The 12,536-nt window shown below is 33.4% G+C and overlaps 1 protein-coding gene across 1 annotated transcript in view; it reads left to right on the top strand.

Annotated features, from left to right (window-relative positions):
- LOC111509333 (cilia- and flagella-associated protein 44) overlaps window positions 1-12,536 on the top strand; it is a 253,118-nt gene that overhangs the window by 138,130 nt on the left and 102,452 nt on the right. Inside the window, 1 exon segment of the mRNA XM_074181923.1 lies at window positions 7,455-7,641. Coding sequence (XP_074038024.1) covers window positions 7,455-7,641 — 187 coding nt within the window.

Below are 12,536 nucleotides of genomic sequence, written 5' to 3'. Positions count from 1 at the left end.
CTACTTTTTGTGACGTAGTTAAAGGTTATTTCGGAGTTAAAAATGATGGGCAAGGTTAAAAGTGGTGGGGGGAGGTTCTGAAATCGGCTTAAACTGACTACTGAATTGAACATGTTTTTATATGTTCCTTTCTCAAATTTATTATTCTGTTTATTCATTTCAATTTAGTTTTGATCAGAAGAGGATTTCATTCTATCAATATAGTCTTGGTAAATAAACGGTTGTTGGACGAAAACAATACTTTCTGTTGCTATAGCAAGAATGTTTGTATTAACATCTACATAGCATATCACAAAAAAAATCCCAAGTCGGATCAAAAACAGAAATGTACTTTTGGTTCAATTGCAGTCTGGAGTACCTACGATTCATTTCCGTGAACAATTCATAGTCCAATGAAATGAGGATTCAAATTACCATGCAAAAGGCAAGCCTGCATACATGCAAAGGATTTATAATTAAAAAATGTTGAATTTCATTTAGGGGATAGAAAATGAATGAATGAAAACTACCCCAAAAATTCCATTTTTGAATATATATCGAAAGCATAAAAATAGATGAAAAAAAGGTCGAAACAAAAAATGTAGGCAATAAAATTTTCTATAAAATTTTTCCTGATCACTTTTGATGTATTTGAAATAAAAACCGAGATACTTGCAATAATCAATCAATACTTATAGTTCAGGCGTGCGGCCAGTAGAGCGGCTAATTCTGTCTGGCAACAGGTATTATAAGACATTCAACGAGCAAGCGTAACGAAATAGATCGATGTTATAGGTTGTGAAATAAATCATTGTAGTTGGGTGTTTGGTAGAGTGACCACACTTCCCGATTTTCGCGGGGCAGTCCAGCTTTTTGGTGGGTTTGGGTCATAAGATCGTTTTTTGGAACTTCTGTCCAAGGGCACCGAAAATTATGATCCAATGCTCATTCGATTCGGAATGAACCCTAGCAACTTTTTGAAAAATTTCGAGAAAGGCTCAAAAAATTGCAAAAGTAAAAATTTAGTAAAAAAAAGAGGGGTTTGGTTTTTTGCAAATATCTCTGAAAATATTGAAGATATCTGAAATTAGAAAAGAGACCCTTGAAGTGGAAAAAATTTACTAAAGAAACAACCTTCCCAAACTCTATCACCAACATTTATAATTTCAATTTAGAAGCGGAAATAGCTCTGAAAGCGAGCAATGCGCGTCCCGTACGCACTGGCCGATATGGACCTATGAACATTAAAAATTATTTCAACCCATTAAATATCATCATTAAGAAAAACAATTTCACATACCTTCTATACACTTGAATGAACGAAAATCCATGGAAAAAATTTTCTCGTGATCATTTTATTAGATATACTTCGGTTAATTAACTAATTTTTAAAAGTTTCAAATTTACATAAAAACCTTGATAATTTTTGAACTAAAAATCACAATTTTTTTACTCCTTGAAACTTCTCTTGAGAACCTTTGAAAAAGATTCCCGTTGAAAAAATATAAAAATTTTGATTTTTCACTTTGTTATTATTAATCAAAGACAATAAAAAGTGCAAAATTCAATTGAAGTATTGAAAAAATTTTCTTTATATTCAAATTTATTTATATTTTGCTTATGAGATATTTGATATTTTTTAGGGGGGATTTTTATCGGTAATGAATATTATGATTTTTAAAAACAAAATCATTCCTCAAAAAAAAATATTGCTTAAAAACGCATTTATTGATTAACAATTTTTTTTGCTACTAAATATGAATATTGAGAAATTATTTTTTTATTCATGATTTCTATTTTTTTTATATTTTGGAAAAAAACTGTGTTTTTTATTCATATTTATTTAATAAACAATTTGTTTTGAACAAATGAATTTTTACAATTTATATTTTTTAAATGCTACCAAAAAAACAAAAACAACAATTTATTACTTCTTGTGACACATGGTTTTTGTGTAAAAAAATACGGATTTGTTTTACACGAAAAGAACGAAAAATGTCAATAATTAAATTACAGGGGATTATATTTTTTGGATCTACACGTCTTTGTATAGAATTAATTTTTTGAAATTGATTGCTTTCTTCGTTCTTTATTTTGGAGGTTTCCCCACATTTTTTTGTATCAAGATGGAGTAGTAGAAAGCCAAAAATTTCAATAATCCTTAACCAAATGCCTCAATTTCACTTTTTAATATTTTTTAGGTGAAGAAGAATGTTTAGTACTGAAAATCGTTATAATCAAGGACCCTTTCTTCTTCAGAATCCTCATGAGATTCAGCGTTATTCAAAATATCCTTAATAATCAGCCACTTCTGCTTCTGTTGATTTTCTACATATTGTATGAAGTCATCATCAAGGTCTGACGTATCTTGGTCCCTTACATTGTCATTTGAATTTTGGACTTGTGATGTAGAATTTTCATCTGCCAAAGTATAACCTAATAAATTCATCTTTTTTGTCAACACTATATACTAATTGAAACTTGTTTTGCGTTATTATAAGCAATTTCACTGCAATTCTTGCAGACTTGTGAATAACGCACCCAGCTTTTCTGCATCCACATCGTTGAGTCGCACAGTTGGTATGACTGCTGCAGAACATCTGAAACTATAGTTTCAACAATAAAATTTCAATAGAAATGAGAATTTGAATAATAAATTATAATATTTTGCAAATTACCTGTCTTAACAAATCTTCAGGCGCAGGTTTATCGGTTGTCATGATTGGGATCATCAACATATTAAGTCGTTTCCATCCCCATTGCTCAAGCTGAAGGTCATTTCCACTCCATTGTTGAATTTGATGAAAAACTCGTTTAGCATGTTGAAGCAATGCTGAAGATGTAGGAGGTAAACTTGCCAGTCGAATTTCAGTCTTAATTTGTGTAGGTATAACAAAAAGTTTACAACGCAGTTCTTCAATTGTTAAATTGTCATCGAGATGTCCATATGAATGAAATATAAATGAAGTTGCTGCATTTTGTAGATGCTGGAAGTTCCTCAGCCAATTTTTCAACTCGTACAAACTTCGTCTTGTCCGCAGATACTTGGTATCGTTTTCTGCAAACTGAAATTTGTGTTTGGCTGGAGAATCGATTAAAAGGACGGTAAAAAAATACGGGCTAGCTTAGGCTACATTATATTGACATGTCAAATGTTGAATTGTATCTCCACAGTTAGGTCGATTCCGTCCTATATTCACAACTACCATTGGCTTTTGTAATGCAGCTGGTAGCTTAAATTTCTTCCACCTTTTTTTATTTTTGATATAAAGAAGATGCAGCCAAGACTTTTTGATGGAAGTCCGCCAGGGACTCAAGGAACGTGTACTACCAATGGTTGGACGTCAGGCGAAGTCTTCTTGAATTGGATGCACTTTTTCGTAGAGCAAGTGAGGCTAACATCAGACAAAAAGTTCCTGTTAATACTAGACAATCACGAAAGTCACAAATATTATCCTGCACTTGGGTACGCAACCAAGAAAAATGTGGTGATATTATCCTTAGCAACCCATACTAACCACAAAATGCAACCGATGGATGTTGCTATATATAGCCCACTGAAAACGTATTTTGAAAGGGAGATCATTAGTTTCAAAAATCTCACCCCGGCCGCACCATTAACCAGCTGCTAGCACCAGTTTTTCTCAAAACTGCGGTGGCCATCAACGCAGTGCATGCATTTGAACGTCCCGGAGTTTGGTCTTTAAACAAACATGCTTTTGGTGATCATCATTTTGCACCAGCCGATATACTTGCAGGCACATTCAATTTGAATACTCAGCCAGAAACTTTGCCCCCAACGGAAAGAACTAATTTGCCCGACTCCATCATTCAAGCGTCATCTTCGAATCGATCTCAGAACATTTTTTTTCAATATGTTCATTTAATTTACAATGTTTATTTATTCATGAGTTCAATTTCTTTGTTTGTAATAACTACAATAACTAGCATTGTAGAAAAAATGTTTTTTTATATGTTTCTTCAATTTTTGATGGTTTTTTCAATTTTAATATTGAGTTCCATGACGAATAATGTTGTTATTCGCTTTGCCCTAGTACTGAATCCACTTCACCGGGGGGGCTGGGCAAAGTGGATATTCATGCCATTGTTGAAAACTGGCCTTGTATCTAATAGTTTAGCTATTATTAAGAACAAATGTTATTACATTTTATAAGTTCATTAAATGAAGACTCAACATAAATATTCGTTTCAATTTCCCCAGTTATAACTAAACGACAATCATCAAGGAAAGCCTAAGGTATTCACGTTGCCCGCGTTTCCCCTATTCATGAAAAATCCCGAAACACGTCAAATTTAGATTATAATTTGACATACTTGAACGGAAAAATGTTTCCCCTTTCTTCAAACCCCGTCGAATGACAGGTACAACCCCCAATTTTTCAAATGGAAGTATAGGCTTGTGAAATATCATTTGAAATGCATTTTCATTCTAGATACAAACATGTTACCGCTTTCCAGTTCATTGCAACAATCAATATAAAATAAATTGAAAACATGTGGTTACCGAACTTCGACAAATACACCCACAATTTATTGCAATATACTCAAAAATTATTTCATGTTGAGGTATTGATAATGAGAAAGTAAGCAAAAACCATAGCAGCGTAATTTTTAGATGGTATTCTCTGTGAATAATTTCCGTGGCAACGTTAGTTTTAAACGCCTTGTCAAATTGTTTTGTGTGTAACAACATTAAATCTGTTTAAAATCTGTTTTTCCGTTAATCAGCTGTCGTTCATATGGGGGCCCATACGAACGACAACTCTCAAAAGTTGAGAACTTGTGCAAGCTAAGGGCTAACGAGGTCTCACCTTTCAACGTGTGATTCCTAACACGGTTGCAGAATCATTACAGCTTCAACCAGATAAATTCTCTCGAGAAAACTATCTGGTCGAGGCGGGAATCGAACCCACGATCTTCCGATCGTGAGTCGGGCGCACTACCACTGCGGCCAATTCCACAATTAGTTGTCAGTATTTTAATTTTAGATTAAAGTTCGTTTACTTCAAGTCTGACAGATTGAAGATTAAAGGAAATGCATGAAATAACAAATTTACAAATGATTGGTAAGAAATTTCCTAATTTTCCGCCCATGTTTCAAGGAACAATAAGCCAAATAGGGAAGCAGTTTCGCGAGTTTGGTCATAAGGGGCATAAAAAAACAGCTGCCAATGCAATGAGTGATGAACTCAAATAATATGTGATGCTTGAGTTTGAGGAAAACCCACATATATCGGGTAGACAGGCATCCACTGCATTCAATGTTAGCCATATATCGATAGTAAACATATTAAAAGAAAATAAAATATATCCCTATGAAGTGATACCTGCTTAGGAGCTCATGGAAGACGATTTTGATAGAAGAACTCATTTCTGTGAGCAAATGATGGACATTTTGGATAACAAACAATATCATCCAATCAGAAGACGTTATGTTGTCTGATGAGTTTTCTTTTCCTCTCAATGGTCATGCTAATCGGCAAAATTGCCGCTAATCGTCAACGGAAAACCATCACTGGATGAGTAAAGAACACACGCAATACACTCAAAAGGTCAGTGTTTGGGCAGGGATTGTAGGAAACCATATCATTGGTCCCTTTTTCATTGAGGGCAATTTGAAAGAAGGTAATCATTTGAAACTCAAAATGATGTCATTCCAAATTTAGCCAATTTATTTCCTAACCCAGGAAACCCTCCAGTTCCAGTGTGTAAGATTTCGTTTTAGCAAGATGGAGCAGGGAGGCGAGGATCGATTGAATGGCCAGCGCGATCACCTGATCTTTCATCATTAGATTTCTTTTTATGGGGATATGTGAAGGGCAATGTGTACAAAACTATACCTTCAGATTTTATTGACTCAATAGAACGAATAACGCTTGCGATTAGGTCGGTCATGCCTGATATGTTGAATAATGTTAGAAGACAGTTTTATTTGATATTAGGATGTTGCCAAGACGTTTGCAGTTAACTTCGTTAACATCCATAATTCTTTTTCGTATTCTACATTCAATTACGTTTTGCATTACATTTAGTTTTTGAGTGTATTTTATCGAATTTCGATAATCACTTGATTTCAATTTATTTTATCTTAATTGTTGTAATGAACTTAAAAGCGATAATATCAAAAAATTGGGGGTTGTACCTATCATTCGAAGGGGGTTGAAGGTATGGGTAACATTTTTAAGTAGAAGAATGTCAAATTATAATTCAAATTTGACGTCTTCCTGGATTTTTTTTGATATATAATGTAACCGTAATAATGAATTTATTACATTTGCCCTTTACACACTGTATATATTTCACAGATTGAAGAATACAAATTTATTTTCGATAATATTTTTGGTACACATGTGTATGATAAATTATTCAATTTTTTGACATAACAATGAATAAGATGAATAATTCTTTATATTCTTATAAATCATTTCTTGCAATGAAAACATTTTACTGCTAGGTTCTGTCATCGTAGAGTAAAATATAAAATAATATACAGTATATACAAACCATCATGAAATCGACATGACTCCTTGCCTTCCCACACGTTATATTTCAGGTCAGTTCTCATTCTACTTTTGTCTATTAATGTCTTCAAACCATTTTTTTTCACAGTTGTAATTGTGTTACAATCACTTTCAAGAGGCAATTCACAAATTGAGCACAATTCACGCTCCATTTTCACTTTTCACAGATTCTTCAATAAAATGCAAAAAAACCACTCTAATGAAATGGATGCAAACACTCGGGAATGAAAATAAATAGAACTCGCATTCATTCATATGTGCATCTGGGAAACACCGACAACACTTAATCTATTTCGTAGTGCTGGAGATATATAGCCGCTCTACTGCAGCCCGTCTGAACTATAGGTATAAATTGATTATTGCAAATATCTCGGTTTCTATTGCAAATACGTCAAAAGTGATTCGAACTTTTTTTCATATATTTTTATGCTTTCGAGATATATTCAAAAAACGGATTTTTGGGGTAGTTTTTATTCATTTTCTATCCCCTAAATGAAATTCAACATTTTTTGACTATAAATCCGTTGAATGTATGCTAAAATCAACTTATATTGAAAAATGCAGGCTTGTCTGCATTTTCATTAATTTAAATCCTTATTTCTCTTACATATTACAAACTCTGTAATAACTCTGTAAGTTACGAATAATCATTTCCTAGTCTTCAATTCATACACTAATAACTCCGCAATTAGTTATCCAAATTCAAAATAGTGAAGGTCGTTGTATGAAGAATCGAAATATCTTTCGAGTGAAGGGTTACAAGATCCCCCTTTCTATTTGAAAATAGAACACCATTTCCTTTTTATCAAGTGAATACTCAAAATGATTCCTTTTCATACAAATTTTGTCTAGCTTTGATATATTTTCCGGTCAGAAGTGGGGGATTATTAACGTCCGCACTGTATATTTTCATCTTATAATTTCTTTATTCAGGCACCCCGAAAGAGGACAACAAGCTCTGAGAGTACTTCCAGCGAGAGTAACAAAAACGGCAGTTTTGGAATACTTCTTACTAAGTTTGAGCCCGTCAATAATTGAGTCACGACTGGGATCCAAACTTACGAGAATATTAATGAAATACAGAGAAAGACGGCAAAAGTGGGAAAAGCGTTTAGAGGAGGTGAGTTATACCAATGAATTTTTATTCCATATTATTTGAACACATATTCAAAAGCGATATAAAACGGTAATATCAATATTTCAATACGAGTGTAAATTCTCTAGAAGATATGATAGCTTCAATTTTATGAGGAATAACTACTAATATCGTTCCGATTTTGTCACTGTTACGTAGAGATGAGAGAAATTTTACGATATTATAAAATTGGCCAGCTACTGAAAGTTTGAATCTAAGTAAGATTTGTCAAATTTCAGAGTTTTGATACAATGGTTTTCTACCAAAAAATTTCCCCTTTGCGTTATCCTTCACAATATATGAAAAAATTGAAAGAATGCAATAAACAGGCTTTCTTACCAATCAGCAAAACTTGGCCCATTTAAAACCAAATTATGTTATTGTTAAATTATAGTATTCGTATTCTCCATCAGTTATTGCACCTTCAGGTCATTCGTCCGTTTCACATTACCACCTGTCGTAGGGATCTGTGGGGTAATGAACTAGTTATTACAGCCCCATTGTTGTTCAAAACTTCTTTATTAAGCTGATATAGTTCACAATATATGAAAAATTCATAAAACTCAGCAGGATGTTTCACTAAAACGAGCCTGTGTATTAAATCAACAGTCATAATTCACTTATCGAGGAACAAATACAAATCAAAACACAACAAGACCTAACATTCGATATATTACACAAAACAATACACACTCCTAGGAACAGGAAACCTAGAGAAGGTCCAACACAAAGAATATTACCTGCTGTAATCTAAATATAGGCAAATTTACCTAAAGTACCTGAAGTACCTGAACTAAGGCGTTCGAACCTCATAAAAGGACAAACCAAAAGTTGACACGTTCAGTTTGAGTAGAGCCTTGATGATGACAGCACGACCAGCTGTCGAAAGCGCTCGCATATAACTAAATAGGAATTATAAAGCTTAAAATCCTTTTTGTAACTTGTATATATCATATAACGCTTAAGAAAAAATCATGCGCATTAGCACAACATTCTATAGAAACAGGACATAAACCAAATTACTCTAATATCAAAGTTTCACATACAGAAAAAAATATTTCTAAACGCCTTTTTCTTGAAATGGTTGAAATTAATAAGTCTTCTGTTTGAATAAGAAAACTGACATTGATAATCTCAGCAATATATACAGTAACTTACTGAAACTACATCAAAAACATGATAATAATAAATTGTATCAATCAATACCTTTTTCTTTAAAGTCAAAGATTATGAAATCATAATACCCATTGAAAATTTATGTGGAGGTATGACATTTGTCAAACTCAAAATAATCTTATACATATTCAACCTTCTCTGTCAATTTATATGTTCAATTTATTGTTTTAACTCATTTTTACTGTAAGTATGATTTGTAATGTTTTTCAATGGCGAAAAAACTAACAATTCAATAAATTATAGTCCCTGAAAAAGCTTCCCATTAGAAGCGAAAGCCTAGCAAAGTAAAGCATAGTTTTGATTTCTAATTTTTTGACTGAGAGACCCCGTTAATCCATTTTACTGTATATATATCTATATATATATATGTATATATATATATATATATATATATATATATATATATATATATATATATACATATATATATATATACATATATATATATATTGAAAGGTCAAATTAAGTTGACTGGCTATTATACAGGCTGATTCACGGTGGATGGCACATTAGACGTTTCTGGTGAACCAGACAACGGATCACTTTGAAAATTTGATGGAGGGCATATTCGGACATTCTCTAGCCAACTAAAATATTTTCGACATTGCGGTGATGCCGCTTCTATTAGAAACCAGTAGCAACTTTGATTTTTCAAATGGAACACTCTGTATATAATATTATTTTTGGAATCTCCAACAATTGCCCAACAACTTTTCTTGATATTTCCCTATACCTATCTGTTACCGTTTTCGAAATAAAAATTAATTTCAATTTTTTTCTTCGAAAATCGTGACTTCTAAAAATGCCGATATTTTTTAGTTAAAAAGTACTATGATATTGAAATTTAGTTTGGAGTTAGGTGATACTTGGACACTTCCCACACGTCAGCCTAATCTCCGTTACTTCAATACAGGGTGGTAAAAAAATACAGTTTTTTCGTTTGCTTGAAAAAGTTGCTGAAATTTGATTATTTTAAATGAAACACCCTGTATATTATTGAAAATTCGGAAAGCTGCTGAAATTTGCTTTCTTTCTATGTATATCATACCTATACCTAACTAGTCAAGTTTCGGACTTATGAACATTTATTTGTGAAAATGTCCCTTCAGAATGGTATTTCCATTCGGTATTTGGTAAGCAAGCCATGATTACTATTTGACAGTAGCGTTGTGACATTCTCCTAATAATATCGACATTTTCGTCACTTCAGAAGTTGCAAATACCTTCAAAACGATGGAACAAAACTATTCAAACGAAGTTCTTATGAATTTGTTTATTATTTTTGGACAGTGTGACAAAATTATCAGCAGAACATGTAGAAAGTTCAATGAAATGTATCCGAATCTACCGCCAATGAACCTCAAGAAATTTATACGAATTCAGAACAATTTCAATGCATTTGGATCAACTTTAAACGCACCAAAAAACTTGAAATTGGAAATATTGATATGAATAATTATAAAAAAGTAAAACAATCATGTGGAATATTTCAAAATATGTTCGAATCGTTGGCCGTTCACTTCCAAGCACTTTAAAATGCGGGTGTTGACTGCTTTCGTGGTAGCAGATCTGATTTCATTGGGATCCAAATCTTCAAATGTTTGGGCAATCCTTTCTAACAATTCATCTTTCGAACGCACGGGTATTTTGTAAACTTTTTCTTTAAACATTCCCCACAAATAAAAATCTAATGGATTAAGATCGGGTGATCTCGCTGGCCAATTCCATGGTCCCAAGCGCCTCATCCACCGATCGTCAAATAGTCTATCCAGTTCTGCGCTCACTTCTCTTGTGCAATGTGCAGGAGCTCCGTCTAGTTGGTACCAACAGTTTCGATAATCTTCGAGTGGCAGATTATCCACGAAACTGTCTACAGTATTCTCCAAAATATTCAGGTAGCTTCTGGATGTTAATGACTCCTCGTATATCACGTACCTCAATTTGTTGTCCATCAACATGCAGAAGACATTAAAACTAAATTTTTCTTGAAATCCGGCTTCTTTTGTGACGTGAGGATTTTCACTGGACCAATAATGACGATTTTTTCTATTGAAAATCCCTTCTCTCGAAAATTTCGATTCATCAGTCCAAATAATTTTATTTAAAAAAAGTGGATCTTCTTGAATGCGTGTCAACAACATTTCACAAAATTCTACTCTCTGTTGAGGATCTTGAGGCTTCATTGCATGAATTTTGGTGAATTTATAATCATGCATTTTATGTCTTCACAAGATTCTTTGAACCGATGAATATTTTATACCCAAATCTTCTTCAGCACTTCTTATCGATAACTCGGGAAATGCGTGAGAATATGCTAAGACATTAATCTGGTCGAGGCAAGTTTCTTGGTGCTTTTGAAGTTGATCCAAATGCATTGAAATTGTTCTGAATTCGTATAAATTTCTTGAGGTTCATTGGCGGTAGATTCGGATACATTTCATTGAACTTTCTACATGTTCTGCTGATAATTTTGTCACACTGTCCAAAAATAATAAACAAATACATAAGGACTTCGTTTGAATAGTTTTGTTCCATCGTTTTGAAGGTATTTGCAACTTCTGAAGTGACGAAAATGTCGATATTATTAGGAGAATGTCACAATGCTACTGTCAAATAGTAATCATGGCCTGCTTACCAAATACCGAATGGAAATACCATTCTGAAGGGACATTTTCACAAATAAATGTTCATAAGTCCGAAACTTGACTAGTTAGGTATAGGTATGATATACATAGAAAGAAAGCAAATTTCAGCAGCTTTCCGAATTTTCAATAATATACAGGGTGTTCCATTTAAAATAATCAAATTTCAGCAACTTTTTCAAGCAAACGAAAAAACTGTATTTTTTCACCACCCTGTATTGAAGTAACGGAGATTAGGCTGACGTGTGGGAAGTGTCCAAGCATCACCTAACTCCAAACCTGATTTCGATATCATAGTACTTCTTAACTAAAAGATATCGGCATTTTTAGAAGTCATGATTTTCGAAGAAAAAAATTGAAATTAATTTTTATTTCGAAAACGGTAACAGATAGGTATAGGGAAATATCAAGAAAAGTTGTCGGGCAATTGTTGGAGATTCCAAAAATAATATTATATACAGAGTGTTCCATTTGAAAAATCAAAGTTGCTACTGCTTTCTAATAGAAGCGGCAACACCGCATTGTCGCAAATATTTTAGTTGGCTAGAGAATGTTCGAATATGCCCTCCATTAAATTTTCAAAGTGATCCGTTGACTGGTTCACCAGAAACGTCTAATGTGCCATCCACCGTGAATCAGCCTGTATAACTATACAGTGTGTCTCACTTCTCATGGAAACACCCCCGTATCTTCCGTAATATTCGAGGTAGAACGATGAAACTCTCAGGACTGATGTAAATGCTCAAAATGCACCTACCACCTGGATGGGGTTGGCCAAAGTGATATACACTGTAATCCACTCGCGATGGAACACTCAATTTTCACGGTAAAACATATCAGGGGGCAAAATAGGCTGAAAATTCCTTCAGATTCGTGATCAGGACTACCAACTTACTACGATTACACTTTTTTCTGAAAAAATTTCAGTCCTGAAAAATCCGAATTTGTCTCACTTCTTATGGAAACACCCCCGTATCTTCCGTAATAATCAAGGTGGAACGATGAAACTCTCAGGATTAATGAAAATGCTCAAAATGCACCTACCACCTGAATGGGGTTGGC

This window comes from Leptinotarsa decemlineata, unplaced genomic scaffold, assembly GCF_025532065.1.
Source record: "Leptinotarsa decemlineata unplaced genomic scaffold, Ldec_3_MD MMD2_tig00026328_RagTag_RagTag, whole genome shotgun sequence".
Taxonomy (NCBI): domain Eukaryota; kingdom Metazoa; phylum Arthropoda; class Insecta; order Coleoptera; family Chrysomelidae; genus Leptinotarsa; species Leptinotarsa decemlineata.
Note: the sequence above shows the minus strand (reverse complement) of the source record. Positions and strands in the feature narration are given on the sequence as shown.